This window comes from Stenella coeruleoalba, assembly GCF_951394435.1.
Source record: "Stenella coeruleoalba genome assembly, chromosome: 12".
In the NCBI taxonomy this organism is placed as follows: domain Eukaryota; kingdom Metazoa; phylum Chordata; class Mammalia; order Artiodactyla; family Delphinidae; genus Stenella; species Stenella coeruleoalba.
This window is the reverse complement of record NC_137158.1, coordinates 42240245-42262911: the sequence shown is the minus strand read 5'-3', so window position 1 is coordinate 42262911 and position 22667 is coordinate 42240245. Positions and strand designations below refer to the sequence as shown.

At 36.7% G+C, this 22667-nt stretch overlaps 1 protein-coding gene across 3 annotated transcripts in view; it reads left to right on the top strand.

Moving 5' to 3' along the window:
- Positions 1-22667, top strand: part of CDK19 (cyclin dependent kinase 19) — a 179609-nt gene that overhangs the window by 53015 nt on the left and 103927 nt on the right. For 2 of the 3 annotated variants that reach the window (XM_079939305.1, XM_079939306.1), the window contains exon 2: positions 8841-8916. In XM_079939305.1, coding sequence (XP_079795431.1) covers positions 8841-8916 — 76 coding nt within the window. Of the gene's footprint in view, positions 1-4767; positions 5399-8840; positions 8917-22667 lie in introns of those variants that run through there. The other variant, XM_079939307.1, reaches the window with a different exon arrangement.

The window sequence follows — 22667 nt, the reverse complement described above, 5'->3', positions numbered from 1 at the left end:
TCCTGTGAATGTGGTTTTTGTTCCACAGGCTGCAGGATTGTAGTTCTTCTTGCTTCTGCTGTCTGTTATCTGGGCGGAAAATTTCTTTTCTTTTGGTATGAAGAACATTTGTGGAAGAATTGTGTAAATTTTACAAAGATCTTCTGACCCAGGCTATTTTTATCTTTTTACCTCTATCAGCATACCTGTTATGATTTTAAGAGTACTCTTATTAGAATATCTGATTTCAGTTGCTCTGTTCACTGGAGAAGCTGAAGATATCTGTGCTTCATTTTCAAATATGTGCTTTTTCTGCCCTGAAAAACTGCTAGTATTGGAGGGTCTCCTGCAGAGGCAGGAGGGGGGGTTGGCTGTGGCTTACTGTGAGGACAAGAACACTGGCAGCAGAAGCTCCTGGAAGTACTCCTTGGGGTGAGCCTTCCCAGAGTCCGCCATTAGCCTCACCCCCAAGAATGTTTTTTTCTTATTTTCTATGTGATATGGAAGCCTCTTAATCTGCTAAGGGAAATCATCATATATTAAGCAAAAGTGATATAACATTGATTTATGGCAGCATTTTTCTTGAAGAAAACAATTATTGACAAACCCACAGCTAACATCATACTCAGTGGTGAAAAGCTGAAAGCATTCCCTCTAAGATCAGGAATAAGACAAGGATGCCCACTGTCGCCATGTTTACTCAACATGGTTTTGGAAGTCCTAAGCACAGCAATCTGAAAAGAAAAAGAAATAAAAGAAATCCAAGTTGGAAAGGAAGAAGTAAAACTGTCACTGTTTGCAGATGACATGATACTAGACATAGAAAATCCTAAAGATGCCACCAGAAAACTACTTGAGCTCATCAATGGATTCAGTCACGTTGCTGGATACAAAATAAATACACAAAAATCTGTTGCATTTCTATATACTAACAACAACATATCAGAAAGAGAAATTAAGGAAACAATCCCATTTACTATCACATCAAAAAGAATAAAATACCTAGGAGTAAACCTACCTAAGGAGGCAAAAGACCTGTACTCTGAAAACTGTGAGACACTGATGAAAGAAATTGAAGATGACACAAACAGATGGAGAGATCTACCATGTTCTTAGATTAGAAGAATCAATATTGTGAAAATGACTATACTACCCAAAGTAGTCTACGGATTCAATGCAGTCCCTTTCAAATTACCAGTGACATTTTTCACAGAACTGGAACAAAAATTTTTTAAATTTGTGTGGAAACACAAAAGACCCCGAATAGCAAAAACAATCTTTAGAAGAAAGAACAGAGCTGGAGGAATCACGTTCCCTGACTTCGGACTGTACTACAAAGCTGCAGTAATCAAATCAGGATGGTACTGGCACAAAAGCAGACACATAGCTCAATGGAACGGGATAGAAAGAACAGAAATAAACCCACGCACTTGTGGTCAATTAATCTATGACAAAGGAGGCAAGAACATAGAATGGAGAAAAGACAGTCTCTTCAGTAAGTGGTGCTGGGAAAACTGGACAGCTAGATGTAAAAGAATAAAATTAAAACATTCTCTAATACCATATACCAAAATAAACTCAAAATGGATTATAGACTTCAATGTAAGACTGGACACTATAAAACTCCTAGAGGAAAACAAAGGCAGAACACTCTTTGATGTAAATCACAGCAATATTTTGTTAGATCCATCTCTGAGAGTAATGGAAAACAAACCCAAAAAATAAACAAATGGGACCTAGTTAAACTTAAAAGCATTTGCAAAGCAAAAGAAACCATAAACAAAATGAAAAGACAGCCTTCAGACTGTGAGAAAATATTTGCAAACAGTGATACTGACAAGGGATTAATTTCCAAAATATACAAATAGCTCATGCAACTTAATATAAAAAAATAGAAGCAACTCAATAAAAAAATGGGCAGAAATCCTAAATAGACATTTCTGCAAAGAAGACATACAGATGGCCAACAGGCACATGAAAAGATGCTCAGTATCACTAATTATTAGAGAAATGCAAGTTGAAACTATAATGAGGTATCATCTCACACTGGGCAGAATGGCTGTCATTAAAAAGCCTACAGGAATTCCCTGGCAGTCCAGTGGTTAGGACTCCATGCTTCCACTCACTGCAGGGGCCATGGGTTCGATCCCTGATTGGGGAGCTAAGATCTTACATGCTGTGCAGCATAGCCAAAAAAAAAAAAAGTCTATAAATAACAAATGCTGGAGAGGGTGTGGAGAAAAAGGAAACCTCGTACACTGTTGGTGTGGGAATGTAAATTGGTGCAGCCACTATGGAGAACAGTATGGAGGTTCCTTGAAAAACTAAAAATAGAGTTGGCACATGATCCTGCAGTCCCTCTCTTGGGCATATATCTGGAGAAAACTCTAATTTGAAAAGATATATGTACCCCAATATTCATAGCACTATTTACAGTAGCCAAGACATGGAAGCAACCTAAATGTCCATCAACAGGTGAATGGATAAAGAAGATGTGGTATATATACACAGTGGAATATTACTCAGCCATAAAAAAGAATGAAATAATGCCATTTGCAACAAAATGAATGTACCTAGAGATTATCATACTAAGTGAAGTATGTCAGAGAAAGACAAATACCATACGATTACAAAACAGAGATAGACTCACAGACATAAAGGGGGGACGGATAAGTTAGGGATTTGGGAGTAACAGATACTACTATATATAAAATTGATAAAGAACAAGGACCTACTGTTATAGCACAGGGAACTATATTCAGTATCTTGTAATAACCTATAACGGAAAGGAATCTGAAAAAGATTATATATGTGCATAACTGTATCTCTTTGCTGTACACCTGACACACTGTAAATCAGCTGTACTTCAATTTTAAAAAACTGCAAAAAAAAAAAGTTGGCAAGACTCAGGTGTCATATTGTTTGAATAAAGTCTTATTGGTAACACCTGGTTATAAAATCTGTAGATGGTCATACTGTGCCATCTTGAGTACTATATTTCTGATGCTTCCATTAATTTGAATTCTAGTCTTAAGGTTTGGAAAAGAAAACTTAAAGGACGAATTCATAGAATTGTTTGTCTTCCTAAGGGATGTGAGAGAGAAGTGTTCAGAAATTGTTCTGTCTTTCTTCTTTTCTTCCCTCTCTCTTGTTCTCCTTTCCTCCTTCCCATGTTGCCTCAACTTCTTTCCTGGGCACCAAAAAAGTTATTTATCTACGTGCTACTTCCTCCAATCCAATATCATGTTTGTAAGCTCAAGTCCTTTAAATCTGAAACTCCTATGGCAGGCTCTCAGTAAACATCTTTTTTTTTTTTAAATCAAGGTGTAATTGACATATTATATTAGTTTCAGGTGTAAAAAATTGTAATGATTCAATATTTGTATGTATTGTGAAATGATCACCACAATAAGCCTGGTAACATCTTCAGGGCATCTTCTTTTTGAACTTCTCAGATATTTTTGGTTAGAGTTTCTTTCTATCTGAAGGAATCATTTACAAGCTGAAGAACCTTCTGAGATGTGGCCTGAGTTTTGTTCTCAATGGTATCATCCTCCCCATCAACCAGGCCAGAACCCCAGACTTATCTTTGATTCAGCCTTCTTGATTTTCCTTATTTGTTCATTTGGTCCTGCCAATTCCTCTTTAAAAATGACTGTCACAAGTATTTCTTCTTTTCTCCAGTCTTATTGTTAGTTACCATTCTGTTATGGAGAATGTTGCATTTGGAAGATTTCATCTGAGCTCTGCTTCTGGCTGATGGCCTAACTTCTTCATCTTCATGAGGAGGTTGTAACAGGATTGTCGTGAGCCCCTCTTGGAAGCTAACATTCTGTTATACTAATCCAGGGTCTTTCCTTCTCACCCTTTCATTGCAGTGACTCCTAATTGTTTTTCACACCTCTAATCTCAGTCCTTCCTAATAAGATTAGTCTTCATATGTAACTTTCATTGCCTTTAGGATAAAATCTTATATTTCCTGGTCTCCATTTATTCATGTCATCATTTCTCTGCTTAATCGTTATCATTGGCACGATTAGGCAAAGTGGAAGCTTCACCCATCTTCACAGCCTTCCTTTCCTTCACCTACAGAATCAAATTGGTTACTAAATTATATCACTTCTGACGCAGGAATGTCTTTTTTTTTTTTTTTTTTAGGAATGTCTTTTGAGTCCATATTTGTTCTCCTCTGCCTATTCTAATCTAGTCCTCATCTTCTCTTTGGACGTTTGAGCAACCTCCCAGATGTTTGCTCTACCACCAGTTTGTAGTTACCAGATTTATCTCTCTGAGCAAAGATCTGTTATGTATCTTCTCTGTTCTCAAAACCTTTTGCTCCACACTGTTTATATATGAAGTACAAGTTTCTTTGCAGAACTCATTTGGTCCCTTCCCTTTACTTTTCTTTTCTTTTTTTTTTTTTTGCGGTACGCGGGCCTCTCACTGTTGTGGCCTCTCCCGTTGCGGGGCACAGGCTCCGGATGCGCAGGCTCAGTGGCCATGGCTCACGGGCCCAGCCGCTCCGCGGCATGTGGGATCTTCCCGGACCGGGGCAAGAACCCGTGTCCCCTGCATCGGCAGGCGGACTCTCAACCACTGCGCCACCAGGGAAGCCCCTCCCTTTACTTTTCTAACCTAACCTCATCTCTTGCACCTTGATATCATGCCCCCAGCTTCCAGCCATACTGAATACCAGAGGTTTCCTGTTTATTTCTTTCATGCTCTACTTCTACCTGGAGTTCTCTGACCCTCTCATCCCTTTTCTGCCTGGGAAACTCCTCCCTCAAAGGCATCACTATGTAGTTATCTTCCTTAAAGCTCTGAGAAGAAATACTAATCTCATTCTCTCTGTGCCTGTTATGCATACGTCTTGGATGCAGAGGGGGTCATATCAGAGTTATCTGTTTATATTTCCCACTCAGAACCTCTTTCCAGGTGGATTGTGAACTCTGATATCTAGGGTAGCTAGTCTTTAATTTTGTTCATCCTCAGAGTTTGGCACAGTATTGGAACATAAAATATTGACTCTGTGTTTGTTTGTTGCTTGATGTAAAATAAAACAGTAAGGAGCCTCTGTTTTCCTTAGAAACAAAAAAGGATTTTAACCCTGTTAGTTTGAAGACTAAAATTTTTCCCTTGATTTTGCTTGAGCTTGAATTCCTTCATCTTTTCTTAAAAGATTCTTCTAAATTTTTTGTCTGTCATAGGTCCTTGGGACCAAAGATGGCCCAGGGCTGATCTGGACACCTGGTAGTATTATTAATAGGAGCCAAAAAGCCTTGGACCTGTCTAATTATGATTGTAACGAGTGGGGTTTGACCATACCTTAACTACACTTGTGCATACGAGCTGCTGTATGGTGCTTCACCTTGCTAAACGTGACTGGAGGCTGGTCATCAAACTTGGACATTTTTGAAAGGTATAAGACTATTTTTTTCATCAGACCAGTTCCTAATAGTTCATTCAAAAGTTGTTCCTACTGAAACTGCATCTTTAGGCTTGAGAAATTCTTCCCTGAATTACATTTAAATTCTACCACTGAGCCTAGTTTTCTGCCTGAGATAATGCTTTCATTTTAAGGCAGTGATTTCTACAATTTGCACAAATATGTGCTTCTTATTTTTTGTACTATCTATAGAATTGCTTGCATCAAGAGTTTTCCAGAACATAGTGTCTCAGATGGAAAATGTAATAGAATCCCAGTCTCTGCCAAATTAATTTTTCTATTTTGTAGTTATATAATGTTCCCATTGAACACTTGTTTTTCTTTGTGATGAATGCTGAGAGGGAAGCTGGCATGGTTTTGATACATATTACAGATGTATAGGAGAAATGTCTTTAAATTCAAAATATTCTGTATTAAATAAATCCATGTTTATACTATAAATTTATTTTTAATTCACCTGGATTTATTTAGTAAACTCCTTTAATTATTTTCAATGTGCAGTTGCTCTAACGGTAGTATCTAATATGCACTAAAATTTAGAAAGCAGTTTCCCTGAAGGCTTTGGAATTGCTCTGTCTTTATTACAGTAAATAATAAACTTCTTTTATTTAGATAAAAGTAATTTAGAAATAAAATAGTTTTAGGGAAGAACTGGGCTGCCTCTAAAAGCCAGGTTATCACAGCCATGGAGGCCAGGTTCACCTCCTTTTCAGCCTTGTCAGGTAAAAGAACAAATTATACCTTTATGATACTTAATATTATGTGTGCCTGAAACATATAAGCCATGGGGTATGAATTTTCACACGAGCTCCCGGAGAAGGGCTCTCACATGGGATGAGAGCAATAAGGCTTCTCTGCCCCGTGTGCCAGTCACTGAAATATTTGTGGGCATTGTGGGAAAGGACAAATCTTTAGTTTTCATAACTAAGGTATTGGCATCTGACCACAGATTAGCATTGAAATAGCACAGTGATGAAAGTGAGTCCATATGCCCGCTGGGATTCTGCCACTTCTTCATATGGTGAACCTCAGAGGTGCCACATCATTGCTTATCATCCAACAGTTAATATACAAGAGAACTGGTAATGATATATGCACTTTATTTCATTCTCAATGCAAAAGCTGCAGATAAATCTTAAGTTTGCAGATTTTTGAGTATTTTATTAATTTAGCAGATGGAAGTTATATTTAAACTTATTAAGTGAAATAATTACTGGGTTTGTTCCTAGATCCTATCCATATAATTCAGAGTAAGAGGCCTATGCTTCAGTCTATTCTGCTCAGGCTTTCAAATTCTTTTGACAGCCTGGATGTGAAATTCAAAAGTCATTAATGTGATGTGTTAATTTTGCACTTTTTGACTTACTGCAAAAATCTTATAGTTTCCATAGCAACAATAACCTATCCAGATTGTGTAATATTCTTTACAGTATTAAAAATAAAACTATGCAATTACATGAGCTTTTAGAGCACTTCATTTAGGGGAACTGGGGATTGAAATATTTCTGTTTAAAAGAAAATTATAATTCCATATGAAAGTTTTGTCAGAAAGCATGTATAACTTTAAGAATTTATTCAATTAAATATTTAGTAGTAGATACCTGGTAGTTAATTTAATTATTAATTGTATGAAATTTACATTGTAAGCATTGTGTTAAGCATCTCAGGCACAAATGCTTTCACACACATACCCATACATACTTTCAAGGTAGGGGGGATATTTGGCTTTAATTACATTCAGTCACCTTCACCTGCTGCTTATACTGCTTAGTGGCCTCTGGGTGGTCTGAAAAACGTGTAGTTTTATGTTTGGAGGAAACAGGATGGAGAAAAAGGAACACTTTGCTCTTTAAAACATGCCTAAGATATCACTTTGAAAATACTAAAGATTGTTTTAATAGGTGACTGTTTTCAGAGTATCAAATTACTTTGTATTTTTTCTTTTTCCCTCTAATTCTAATTTAAAAGACAATATAATATTGGCATTAAGGTAGTTAACATAACTTTCTATATCTTAACACAACTTTTTCTTTTTTTATATCACCTTCAACATATGTCTAAATGTACATATTTTTATACGGTATGATTTATGTATTTTCTCAGCAACATATGGTAAACATTTTCCATGTTTCCAGTGATCTCCATGATTATCATTTTAATAATTGCGTAACAGTCTATCCTGTTGACATATGTGGTACAATTTCTGTTTATCAAAATGCTGCTTAATTGTTTCCTGAATGTCATATATTGGAAGAAAAATGGATCTAATTTTCAGACTGTGGGAAAAAGTAACCATAACTCAATTATTTGCTCAAAACAGACGATTGTGAAAATCTTCAAAATGCACGTAAAATGATGTTTTAAAATGCATATTATGAGTAACCTCTTAAACTGCTTTATCTGCTAGTAAACACAGAATGGGGAAAATGAGGAATAGGTAAGTAGGACAGATGCAGCACTACTTAGGTACTATCATTTGACAAAACCTTCATGACATGGTGATACCCTGTTGAGGCTCTAATATAATCAAAAGTCAAAACTCAGAGGGCATGGATTATACTCCTCTTGTCAGAATAACCAGTGGTAGGAATCACATTTGTGACATTCAGCTGGGGCCTTGCTGTGGCTGGTTCTGGTGTCAGTACCCTGAGGATACAGTGTTGCACTAGACACTCATCTGATACTATTACTGTTTTTATGGACCTATCACCATTATTGATCTGTTGTCTTCCCTTGGTTAAGCACCCTGGTAACTAGCGGGGTTTCCCAGAATTCCTAATTCTACCTCCATTAATTGGAAAATTCACTGTAACTACTGAGTTTTTCCTAGATATCTTGAGAATGAGGTGTTGGTGGCCAATTTTGAAGTGTTTCCAAGGCTTTTGGTTGAGGTCTTAGGGATTTTGAATGTCCCCTGTCCTAGGTGAAAACTAGCGTGTCTTAGTGGGTAAACATTCTTCTATAACTCCCCCATTTATTAAGTGGGTCTTATACTGTGAAATTACTTTAAACAAATGTAGAAGTTTACATCTGTCATTTATTTTTGTAATTAATGTTTATAACAGAATGCTTTCATGGACTCCAGATAATTAAGACAGTAGAATTATCTTACAATATGCTTGAGTTTATATTTATGCTTGTTTACTTTTTGAAACTAATGCTGTGTTTAGTATCCTGTTCTGTTTCAATTTTGTACTTCGTGTTTTGGCTCTGTCTAGTGTTTTCATTGTGACATGAATTTGTTTGATATTTCACATTATTGTAATGGAAATATTATCAGAAATAATAAGCAATGCATGCATAGTGAGGGTGTTTACATATTACTGAGAGTTGTGCATTTCATTGTTTTTGTAGTTACAGTTTTGAATTTGAAAATAACTTGTAGAAAAAAATAATTTTTTTTGTTCATATGCAGAAAAGATGAAAAGGAATATGCATTGAAGCAAATTGAAGGCACAGGAATATCCATGTCGGCTTGTAGAGAGATTGCAGTAAGTGGACATAAATACATTATTTATTTTGTTATGATATTGGATGGTGATTGATATTAATATAAAAGCTTCACTAATATATAGAATGCATGTTATTTCAAAGATGTTAATTAGTTTAAGGATATTTTATATAAGATGAGAAAAGTTGCATAAACTTTTTGATTACTTGAAAGTCATCGTTGAACATTGTCTTAATGATATTTAGGATTTATAATCTTAGGAATACTGAGCTAAATGATTATTTAATTAATTTGAATTATGATTGAGTATAATTATTAATTTAAATTAGTAATTTAATTAATATCTGTCTTTTCTGTAGTTTTAGGAGTGATATATGTCTTTATAGAGAAGAGGGTGATACTGTTAGATACTATGCATATAAAATATTTTTTCTGAAATAAGTGTTTTGGTGTTACATTTTACTAGTTGCTAGAAAAATAAGTATCATAATAACAGGAGAATTCCTTAAAGAAAGATCATTTTTTTTTGTCCTTATATGGCATACTTGTACATTTAAGAAATGATTGTCCATAAGAATACCTAACATTTCCTGAGTATTTACCAGGTACCAGGCTTACTAAGTGCTTTTAAGTATTAATTAATTTAATTTTCACAATCATGAAAGAAGTACTTTTAATATCCCCATTTTACAGATCAGTAAACAGAGGCAAAATCATAATTATGGCTTAGAAGTCTTAATATTTTGTTCCCTTATTATAGTTCTTCAGTTTCTTATTTTAGTGTTGTAGTTTCTTATTGGGGCTTTATCATGATATCACATCTATAAGGGATTTCTGTCTCTAAATTATTAAATATATTGTCCATATCCATTAGATATTTCTGTCTCTCATTTGGTAATTATTACATATATTGCCCATGGTTCCATATTTCTACTTCACTCACATGGAAGCACTACATCATCACTCTTAATCATAGGAAAAAGAATGATGCAAAGAACACATGAGGCAGGATTTATTTACAACTGAGTGTCTGCCTTAGTGGCTAAGCTAGCCATGAGTCTCAGTTTCCTTATTTGTGAAATAAGGGAATTATAAGGTCCCTTCTAGTCATAAATTCTTTGATTTCAGAATGGGAGCTTCTCACTAGACTGTGCACAGTTTGAAGGGCAGGGACCTTGTCTTTTTATCCCTAGTTCCTAGCATAACTACCTGGCACATAGCAGGTGCCCCATAAATGTTTTTTGAATAAATCAATAAATAAACAGAACAAAAAAGTTCTATATGATCCTAAGTTTGCTTTAGAATATAAATTTATTATTTAAAATTTTCATTTTGGCAGTTTTCCATTAACTGTAAATTGGTGTTTATAATGCCCTACCAGAATAAGCATTTGATATATGATTTTTAACTCCCTGAAAGTCATAAACATTATTATTTCAATCAATATGAATATTACTGGTGTGCAATTTTGCTATTTTAGAGTACCATAATTTAGTATAGCATTAATTCAACTTCCGTGAGTTAATTGGGTTAATAGCTGCAATTTAAGGTATTGATTATTAGGAAATGAAAACCCAATTCTAGATGTTCTTTTTGAAACAGAGACATATCTTCTGAGGAATACATGGGTTCCGTTTTCTCAGCATCCTCACTAGCATTTGTCATGTCTTGTTTTATGATAGTAGCCATTTTAACAGGTGTGAGGTGATATCTTACTGTGGTTTTCATTTGCATTTCCTTGATGATTAGTCATGTTGAGCACCTTTTCATGGACCTACTGGCCATCTGTATATTTTATTCTTTGGAAAAATATCTGTTCAGTCCCTCTGCCCATTTTTTAATTGGATGATGATGTTGATGATTTTTGCAATTGAGTTGTATGCTTTCCTGATATATTTTAGATATTAACCACTTATCAGATAAATAGTTTGCAAATATCTTGTACTCTGTAGGTTGCCTTTTCATTTTGTTGATTGCTTCTTTTGTTGTGCGGAAGCTGGAAAAACTTAACTCTTAAACTCATTCACAGTCTCTATATTTTTATTGAGGGTTTGCCTAATAGAACTTTAGGAAGTATGCAGAGTTTCTGGATTGAGTAATTTTTTTTTATCATTTCCTGAATGACTTAACTGCAACATGATAGGGATTTTGACAGAAAGTTAGCATGTATGTTATTGCATAGTGGCTAAGTGCATACTTTGTAAATTATAAGCTCATGGACACAGTTTTATAATTATTGCTTTATACAGTTGTCTTTTTTTTTTACATCTTTATTGGAGTATAATTGCTTTACAATGGTTAGTTAGTTTCTGCTTTATAACAAAGTGAATCAGTTATACATATACATATGTTCCCATATCTCTTCCCTCTTGCATCTCCCTCCCTCCCACCCTCCCTATCCCACCCCTGTAAGTGGTCACAAACCACCGAGCTGATCTCCCTGTGCTATGCGGCTGCTTCCCACTAGCTATCTGTTTTACATTTGGTAGTGTATATGTCTATGCCACTCTCTCGCTTTGTCACAGCTTACACTTCCCCCTCCCCATATCATTAAGTCCATTCTCTAGTAGGTCTGTGTCTTTATTCCTGTCTTACCCTAGGTTCTTCATGTCATTTTTTTTTCTTAAATTCCATATATATGTGTTAGCATACAGTGTTTGTCCTTCTCTTTCTGACTTACTTCACTCTGTATGACAGACTCTAGGTCCATCCACCTCATTACAAATAGCTCAATTTCCTTTCTTTTTATGGCCAAGTAATATTCCATTGTATATATGTGCTATGCAGTTGTCTTTTAAATCACATAGAAGAAAAAAGAGTTAAGAACAAAAATACATTTATGCTGTCTTTTCTATTTACCCATGTTGTTACCTTTACCAGTTTTCTTTATTTTTTGTGTAGATATGGGCTACTGTCATATATATAGTTCTTTGATTTTAACTGAAGGTCTCCCTTTAGTATTTTTTTGTAGAGCAGATCTTCTAGGAATGAATTTTCTCAGTTTTTGTATTTGGGACTATCTTAATTTCTTCTTTTTTTCCTTTATCACCTATTTCTCCTTTGTTTTTTGCAGCATAGTTTTGACGGATATAGAATTCTTGAATGACAGTCTTTTTCTTTCTTCACCTTGACTATGTTATCTCACTGCCTTTTGGCCTCCATGGTTTCTGATGAGAAGTCAGCTGTTAATCCATGAAAATCTCTTGAACATTAGGAGTTATTTTCTTGCTACTTTCAAGATTCTCTCTTTGTCTTTTGAAAGTTTGATTATATGTGTAGGTGTGGAACCTACTTTGAATTCATTGAGTTTCTTGGATGTAGAGATTAATTTTTTTTTTTTTTAATCAGAGTTGGGAAGTTTTCAGCCATCATTTCTTTAGATATTCTTTCTGCCCTTTTCTTTCTCTCCTCTCCTCCTGAGACTGCCATTATGAGTATATTTATAGGCTTGATGGTCTCCCAAAGGTCACTGAGGCTCTGTTGATTTTTTTCTAATTCTCTTTTTCTATTTATTGCTCAGACAGGATGTTTTCAATTGCCTATCTTCAAGTTTAATGATTCTTTCTTCTGCCAGCTTGAATTTGCTGCTAAGCCCCCCTCTAGTGAAATTTTCATTGTAGTTATTTTACTTTTTGATTCCAAAATTGCTGTATGGTTCTTCTTCTTTTTTTAAATAGACTTTACTTTTTAGAGCAGTATTAAGTTTACAGCAAAATTGAATGAAAGTTCTAGAGATTTCCCATATACTCCCTACCCCCACACATGCATAGCCTAACCTATTATCAACATCCGCCACCAGAGTAGTACATTTGTTACAACTGATGAACCTATGTTGGTACTCAAAGACCATAGTTTACATTAGGGTTCACTCTTGGTGTTGTATATTTTATGGGTTTGGACAGATGTCTAATGACATGTATCCACCATTATGGTATCATACAGAGTAGTTCCACTGCCCTAAAAATCTTCTGTGCCCCACCTGTTCATCCTAAACCCATTCCTCACCCCCCTTCCCCATAATCACAGATCTTTTTACTGTTTACATAATTTTGCCTTTTCCAGAATGTCATATAGATGGAATCATACAGTATGTAGCCTTTTGAGATTGGCTTCTTTCACTTAATAATATGCATTTAAAATTCCTCCATATCTGTCATGGCTTGATAGCTCATTTCTTTTTAGTGCTGAATAATATTCCATCGTCTGGATGTATTACAGTTTGTTTACACATTCATCTACCAAACTACATCTTGGTTGCTTCCAAGTTTTGGTACTTATGAGTAAAGCTGCTGTAAACCTTGTGTGTAGGGTTTTTTGTGGACATAACTTTTCAATTCCTTTGGGCAAATATCAGCACAGTTGCTGGACTGCATGGTAAGAGTATGTTTAATTTAGTAAGAAACCACCAAACTGTCTTACAAAGTGGCTGTGCCATTTTGCATTCTCACTACCAGTGGATGAGAGTTCCTGTTGCTCCACATCCTCACCAATATTTGTTGTTGTCAGTGTTCTGGATTTAGCCATTCTAATAGGTGTGTAGTGGTATCTTGTTGGTTAATGAAACTCTGCTTTAGCCTTTAAGTCCTGCTTGTATGGCATTAAGAGATGTGAGATTAGAGTCTTTTCAGATATTTCCTGGACATACCCACAGCTTTGCATATTGGCATGGTTACAGTCTTTATTACCTAGTTTCAATGATAGAAAATTCTAGAAAATGAAAACTAATCTGTAGTGGTGGATAGTAGATCATTGACTGTGTGGGGATAGGAATAGAAACAGGGATGTATTACAAAGGAGCATGAGGAGTCTCTTGGGGATGATGTAAGTCTTCATCATTGTGATTGTCATGATGGTTTCATGGGTTTGTATCAACAATAAAACTCGAAAATGGTATGCACTTATAGCTCAGTAAATTCAGGGGGAAATCAGTAAAGGCATATGGGATTATTAGTGGATCAAGGGTCTGTGAAAGAGGAATTTGTAAGAATCAATGGATCACAAGCAAAACTGGAGGGATTGGCCTTGAATAGGAAATGGAACAGATAGTTCATCCTGTGAACCTACAGTGACAGAAGGAAGGATGGTGTCAACATATGTCAGTTTGCTAGGGAGATGATGAGGTAGTTACATTCTTGTGTGCCTCTTTTTTTGTGTGTGTGAATGTTAATGTGGTGAATGTTTTAAGTTATTGAAGGCTATGTGAAAATGTGCTGATTAAAAATAAGGTTATAGAAGTGTTATAGTCCACCTAAAGTAGGAGACCAGTCATGGCACCAGTCTGCATGACTGTACTGTTTTCTTCATTATAAGCCCAGTGTAAGAAGGGAGAATTCGAATTTTTTTTGACTGATGCAGTAGGACAGAAAATGTAAGGTGGTAGAGAGTCAGAGAGGTTAGGAGGGACTGATAGGTTGGGGAGAATGTAGACAACATCATAAATGAAAAAGCAGATAGAACTTGTTCTTTGCCTTTTTCCTTCTGTATTCCATAATATTATCTACCTCCTGGCATTTTCTCGTTCATATATAGACACATAGGTAGGAGGCTTTTGATTTGGAGAAAATTAGGAACAATTTCACTCATTACTCTAAAAGGATGGGACTGTGACTGCAGGACACCTTCTGAGAGCAGGGTTGAATGATGAGAAAAGAAGTCAAAGAACTTGTAGCCATGGAGTGAACTTGGAAGAATGTGTACAGGATGGGAAGAAGTTAAAGAACTAAGATGCATCACTACCTCAAGTGTCACCAATAAAGAAAATCGTATCACATTTTAATTTCATTTGAACCTTATTGATCACAGGTGAATTATAACCCCATATCTTTGTACAGTGCTTTACAGTTTACAATATGCCGTAACAGGGAATAATTCTGGGTGATGAACATACTAGGAACATGTGAACATGAGCCCTTTTAGCTTGGGGTTACAGGGGAGTTCTAATGTAAAGTTTTTTTTTTACCTTTGTGGCCTGTGTAATCACAAGGTTGCTAGGTTGAAAAAGTGGTAAACACCATTAATTCAGATCCTATTAACTTGTTTCCTGGTTATGAAATTCAAAAATGTTTATTATAAAATTCTCAGAGGGCTTCCCTGCTGGCACAGTGGTTGAGAGTCCACCTGCCGATGCAGGGGACACGGGTTCGTGCCCCGGTCCGGGAAGATCCCACGTGCCGCGGAGCGGCTGGGCCCATGAGCCATGGCCGCTGAGCCTGTGCGTCCGGAGCCTGTGCTCCTCAATGGGAGAGGCCACAACACTGAGAGGCCCGCATACCGCAAAAAAAAAAAAAAAAAAAAAAAAAAAAAAAAAAAATCTCAGAGAGTGTGGAAGAATCATGTTAAGAGCATCTGTTAACACTAACACTTAGAAATAATCAGTATTAATATTTTGTGTATAGTCTTCTAGACATTTTTCTTTGCAAAAATACAGAGGATTTTTTTCCCATAAGAGTGAGGAGTCCATCAATTTTTTATAAAATGTAATTTCATCTGGGGTAATACAAAGGTAAAATTTTAACTATCAAAATAATAATTGTGGGCTTCCCTGATGGCACCGTGGTTGAGAGTCCGCCTGCCGATGCAGGGGACGCGGGTTCGTGCCCCGGTCCAGGAGAGGCCACAACAGTGAGAGGCCTGCATACCGCAAAAAAAAAAAAAAAAAAAAAAAATTATGCTAGTTCTGTGGGATATAAGAAAAATTATAACTCTGGAGTACTCTTCAAAAAATTGAGATGGTCCCAAAGAAAGTGAAGACAGACTGGAAGGAAAATTAGTCAACGGAAGAAGGATGGAGGGCATAGGTTGAGGAGGGAAGAGGAATAGAGAAAACCTGACTTCATGTCAGATTGCGTCTTCCTCAGTTTTGCCTTGTGTTGCTGAGAAGCCACTTCCTCAGTCACCTCTGCTCAGTTTTGCCCAGTGTATGTATCTGCCAGCATCCCAGAATCGATGCTCCCATGGTGACAGGTGGGATCAGTTGTAATGGATTGTTGCTTGCCGTTTTTCTGCATAGCACAAAGCAGGCAGGGTGGAGTGGCAGTTAAAACATTATTTGCTACTATTTTTTCTCCCTGTCTTGCCACCTTGGTGGAGTAGCAGGCCGCTATGTAAACTTAAGTGGAATGCTTGGAACTTTCCCTTGTCTTCAAGGAATTAGCCCTTGTTTTTTTTTTAATGAAATGGAAATGGTAAAATGTGTGTTTGCTGTGGATTCCTTGAGAACTTTAATTCTTTTTTTATTTTTATTTATTTTATTTTTGGCTCTGTTGGGTCTTCGTTGCTGCACGCAGACTTTCTCTAATTGTGGCAAGCGGGGCCTTCTCTTTGCTGCGGTGCACGAGCTTCTCATTGTGGTGGCTTCCCTTGTTGTGGAGCATGGGCTCTAGGCACGTGGGCTTCAGTAGTTGTGGCATGCGGGCTCAGTAGTTGTGGCTTGCGGGCTCTAGAGTGCAAGCTCAGTAGTTGTGGTGCATGGGCTTAGTTGTTCCACAGGATGTGGGATCTTCCCGGACCAGGGCTCGAACCCGTGTCCCCTGCATTGACAGGTGGATTCTTAACCACTGTGCCACCAGGGAAGTCTCAAAGCTCTAATTCTTACTAATACATTTATTTTTATCAATCTTAAAACTGTTTTGTTAAATTTCATGAAAATTGAGAAATGTCTGTTTATTTTCATTAAGATTATTTAATTGTATCTCAATTGCTTTTATGTTGCACTGAGTGCAGATTTTTTCTTAAATATGTGTCCAACTTTCTAAGAGTATAGATTTGTGGAAATAAATCTGTGATTCAGGTACTTTACCCTTTCTATGCAAGGGACAAAATCAAAATATAATATTAAGATTTTTGTGAAAAATACTAAAGGTATAAAAAGTTTTCTTTTTTCAGTAGACTTTTAACATGGTCTTCTGTAATAATTATTTTCATAAAAAGTTTGGCATGATTTGGGAGACTAGAACTAAATTAATCATGTATGAAATCATCTTGGAGCAAAATCTGTTCTTTGGTATGATCTTTGTGTTCTCCTTAGAGACAAACAGAAGTTTACTTTTGGGATTGAAGACTCAGCATAGATTTTTTTCTTCTTTAAAATGTGGGGATTTTTTTTTTCCCCTTGCATTGGATAGTGATAGTTACTACTTTTCTCATGAAGATAATATATTTAGTTTGTTTGGCATTTAAATAAATATATTCTTGCTGACTCTTGTAATGAAAAATGAAGCCTTGTATGAGTTGGGGAGTAGGGTTTGGGATTATTTTAGGATGAGTCTGGGAGATGGATATAGGGTCAGCACAAAGGGAGGAACCATCATAGGATAGAAAATAAATCCTTTCAAAAGCTGAAAAAGTGCAAGGGGGCGGGTAGAAGGAGTCAGCAAGCAAGATAGATTCTCCAGTCCTTTCGTGTATCTGTCTACCTTATTGTAGATATTAGGTCATGAGTCTCTTCAAAGTTATTATTATTTGTGTGTGTGTGTGTGTGTGTATACGTGTACGTGTGTGTGCATGCATGCACCTTTTGGAGTATGTTTCAAGCTGCTTTATGTTTCCTCTGAGAAGACTAAGTGACCAATCTTTGTATTCTCAGCAGCAGATTTAAATACCTATTGTTGCCAGTGGTAGAAAAGAGGTGGGCCATATAAGTTTCTGGGGTTTTGTATAAAGGTGACAAATGTGAGAAGGAACAGTTTGAGAAGAGATAATACTGGTCTTGCTCACCAGTTTCTCGTGTGTGTGTGTCAATGGTTGTTTTATTATTATTATTGATAGTAACTTTTTCCTATTTAAACTCTGACTAAAAAATCATCACTTTTAGTTAAAGTTGTTTTCTGTGGTCAAAGTAAATTATTTTTAAGGAACTACACATTTAATTTTTAAAGTTTATTATTATAGAAGATACTGAATTATAAAATTTAACAAACTTGGTAATTCTACATTCAAAATAAGAGACTGAAGTGGGAAAACAAAGTATTTATTTGAAAAAAAAATATGCCTTAGGTTTCAGATTGTAAAGGGGGAGAGAATATGGACTTTGGTATCAGATAGACTTGAGGTTGTATCTGGACTTCACCATTACTTCTCTATATCTTGAGCAAGGACCCATTTTCTAGGTGGCTGTAGAAATGAAGGTGTTTTCAGGGAGAATCAGGTTGTACCTGATTTGCTTCGAGGGCTGGCAGTGCCAAGGAAGCAGGCCATGCAGCAGTCCACAGGTTGCTCGGATTCTCAGAATCCCTGAGCCTCTTAACTTGCTGATGTTCCAGATCATCCTCAGCTTCACCTTATAACCAGACTATCAACTAAATCTCATAAATATTTTGACAAAACACTTCTTTTCAAATATGTTCAAGAATCATGTAAGTTCTTAGGAGGGAGGAGTTGCATGTGAGAGGAGAGAGTCTGAGCCTTGCATATATGTTAGTGGTACATACTGCATCTAAGTTCTTGGGTTAAAATATGGCTAATTTCCACTCTTATTTCTAGTTCATCTTTCAGACTACTTTGATTTATCTGGATTTGGAATTAAACATCTTTCTCAGTCTGTGCAGTCTCTTTTTTTCTTTTTTTGGCCTAATAAAAATTATTAATCCTATAAACCAACTATCAACATATCTGATTTCTGTTAACCTTAGTTTCTTCATGTCTAAAATTAGATTAATAGTACCTAATCTCACAGAATTGTACTAAGGATAAATTAAAGTATGTAAGCCTTTTGGCTCATAACCTTCAGTTCCCAGTGAAGGTTAGCTTTCCCATTTTCTTTTAAGTTGAATTTGTTAGTGTGATGGAAAAGTAAATTGTGGGTGGCCTTAGCTTAGATCAGTAATAATAAATAGGGGGCCGGTAAATGTCTTTTAAAAATTCAGTCACTTTGTTGTGGTCTCTGAATGCTAAGTTATATTTAAAATGTACTTCAGCGGCAGATACAGTTGTGCCCCTTCCTCAAATATATCAGTCAGTTAACAGATATTGATCACTACTCTTTGGAACACATAGTGTTGCTTGCTGAGAGAATACAGAGCAGTATTTTCAGGAAGGTGGCAGTCTTTTTAAATCAGTTTTTGGGAATGTGAAATGTCTTTTCCCTCAGGAAACATTGACATAAATGATGCCCAGGTTACTGGTCTCTGCCACCAAAACCTGTTTGGCCTATGGGTAGCTGAATTATGGTACTCTAGTACTGTAGTACTTGAGGGCTACTTATAACATTGTTTCTATGGAGAACACATTCAGAATTAAAATCTTACATGCCAGGATACATCTTGCCTTGTCATAGTTTTTTAAATGGGAACAGGTTCTTCAGGTTCAGGTCACTGGCCGAGAATTCAAGGCATTAGAAATTAGAGTAGGGATTGGGGGAGATAAGCCATAGTGTCAGAGGATAGGTGGTTTTATGGCACCCAGAAGTATGGAATGGAAATTGTATTATCCAAGCAGCGGGTTTGGGGGATAGTTCTTCACCTGGGAGAAAAAGAGTAGGGAGTAGATAATGAGGGAGTTAAGGCAGGCTGGGGGACCTGTTAGGCAGCTGGTAGGGTTTCAGGTAGTAACCAGGAAAACGAGGAATGAAGGCACTTGGCCGATCAGTAGCCATCTTGAGTCAGTGGAGAGAGCTAGTGGACAGGGAAGTCTAAAGTGATAGGGATCACAAATAGGGAAAGGCCGTAATTAGGATTTTGGTACAATAACACATTTTAACAAAAAATTTAGATTATTTGGGAAAAGGAGTTTAGTTACTTCAGGTACCAGTAGATTATCATAATGACATAGTCTCACATATTATTCTTCTCTTACTTTGGCCTTATATGACTTCTGGTGATATAAGCTGTTCACATTTTTAATATAGATCTTTGACTTAAATAATGAACGAACGGGTGGTGCAGTGGTTAAGAATCCGCCTGCCAGTGCAGGGGACATGGGTTCGATCCCTGGTCCGGGAAGATCCCACATGCCATGGAGCAACTAAGCCCGTGTGCCACAACATCTGAGCCTGCACTCTAGAGCCTGCAAGCCACAACTACTGAGCCTGCGTGCCACAACTACTGAAGCCCACGCACCTAGAGCCCATGTTGCGAAACAAGAGAATCCACTGCTATGAGAAGCCCATGCACCACAACGAAGAGTAGCCCCTGCTCGCCGTAACTAGAGAAAGCCCGCATGCAGCAACGAAGACCCAACACAGCCAAACAAATAATAAATAAATAAATAAAATAACGAACAAACAAACAGTAACCAATCAGAACAGTGCAAAGTCAAGATGAAGTAGAACTTTAACAGATACAAACTAGAGTTAATAGACTGCATTTGGAAAGGATGAAGATTATAGTTCAAAACCAGATAATTGTATTTTATTATAATGGACAGTTTTATATTATTATAATGGGAATGAGATAAACTGATAAAACATAGATACAGTAAGTTCCCTACATATGAACCTTCAAGTTGCAGACTTTCAAAGATGTGAACCTGTGTTCGCGTGTCCAATCACGTTAAGTTAGTTCACGGGTCTGACATGCATGCATCCTCTACAAGTGTTGTGCTTTTTTTTTGTTTGTTTGTTTTTGCGGTACGCGGGCCTCTCACTGTTGCGGCCTCTCCCGCTGCAGAGCACAGGCTCCGGACGCGCAGGCTCAGCGGCCATGGCTCACAGGCCCAGCCGCTCCGCGGCATGTGGGATCTTCCCGGACCGGGGCATGAACCCGCGTCCCCTGCATCGGCAGGCAGACTCTCAACCACTGTGCCACCAGGGAAGCCCAAGTGTTGTGCTTTTGTGTACTTTACTGTACAGTACTGTATAGAGTACAGTAGTACAGTATCTTTATTTCAAGCCCAGGATGTCCGGAACCAAGTGTAAAAGCAGCGGTGATGTAGCTGGTACTGCTGTACGTTTCAAGGTACTGTACTGTAAGATTAAAAATGTTTTCTTTATTTTTTATGTTTGTTTGTTTTTTATGTATTATTTGTGTGAAAAGTATTATAAACCTATTACAGTTCAGTACCATATAGCCGATTGTATTAGTTGGGTACCTGGGCTAACTTTGTTGAACTTACTAACAAATTGGACTTAAAAATGCGCTCTCAGAATGTAACTTGTTTGTATGTAGAAGGACTTACTGTATTGGTTTACAAGCTTCTTAGTATACTCAGCAGCTCAGTAATTTCAAAGCTTGAATGGGCTATTTTTCTTAGAAGATTGTTCTAATTAATTGGAAATTTTACAGTTTTTAGATTGTAGTGATGTTATTAGATAATATAGCGTTCAAATAGTTGAAGAAAATCAGCATTTAAAACAAAATGGCTGCCAGCAGATTACAGTTTGCTTAAGATAATGTTAGGTATTCTTTTTTTTAATTAATTAATTAATTTTATTTATTTATTTTTGACTGTGCTGGGTCTTTCTCGCTGTGTGCGTGCCCTCTCCAGCTGTGGCAAGTGGGGGCTACTCTTCGCTGCGGTGCACGGGCCTCCCACTGCGGTGGCTTCTCCTGTTGCGGAGCACGGGCTCTAGGCACGCGGGCGTCCGTAGTTGTGGCTCGCGGGCTCTGGAGCGCAGGCTCAGCAGTTGTGGTGCACGGGCTTCATTGCTCCGCGGTGTGTGGGAACCTCCTGGACCACGGCTTGAACCCCTATCCCCTGTCCCCTGCATTGGCAGGCGGATTCCCAACCACTCTGCCACCAGGGAAGCCCGCCTGGTATTTATATAGTAAAATAATATTAGAAAAGAAAAAGATATTTGAAAATCTTATTTGCAGAGTAGTAAGTAACTAAGGTTTAGGTACAAGCTGTTTTTTAAAAAATTTATTTTATTGAAGTATAGTTGATTTATGGGTACAAGCTGTTTTGTCACCTTTTTTCTCTGTAAGTAAATTCTAATTTTAAAAAGAAGCTTTTTTTTTTCTTCTGGATTGCCAGCCTTTCTGAATTTTGCCACCTTATGTTAAATTAATCTGATTAATAAGCTTAACTTTATTTGTGGTTTTGGTCTTTGGATGTTGCTGGCATGGTATTTATACTTTAATTCTCCTCAGAAAGAATTCTTAAAGTTAGGTTGTTTTAATCCAGTAGAAAAACAGGCTAAAGAGTTAAACAGGAACTTTTAAAAAATTGAAACATTAATAGCCAATAAATAAAAAAGATGCTCAATTATATTAATGATCAGAGAAATATAAAACCATAGTAAGATATACTTTTTTGCCCTCCAGATTGGTAAACAGTATCAAGTATTTGCAATGATGTAGAATACTGGAACTGGCATGTAGTATTAGTGGAATTGTAAATTATTATATTGCAACACTGAGGAAAACAGTTTGTTTGTCTAGCAAAGTTAAGATACACATACCTTTTTACCGAACAACTTCATTCCTAGATATCTATGCTGTAGCAGTGCGTCTCAGCCCCAATGGACCCAATCTCCCATTTTATAATAATTAATCCCTAGTCCCCTTTATTATCCTGAACTGAAATTCATAGATGATATGCCTAATTTAAAAAATCACCATAATCCCTTAATATATTATAAAAAATAAAAAGGTAATAATTTATAATGAAATAACATGTTTAAATATGTAAGAATCAGACATTTTAATTATAATATCTAAATGCTAATCAGGTCATAGATGCATACCCAATTGTGGAACATGTAATCGAGTTGACACTCAGTGTGTGGTTTGGGTAGTGTTGCATTATCATTTTTTTGTGTGTGTTGTGCTAAATCTGTACTGTGGTATAGGTGAATTGATGAGCTTGTGGGCTTCACAAGTCAGTAGGAGATTTGGAAAAGAAATTCTAATTGTT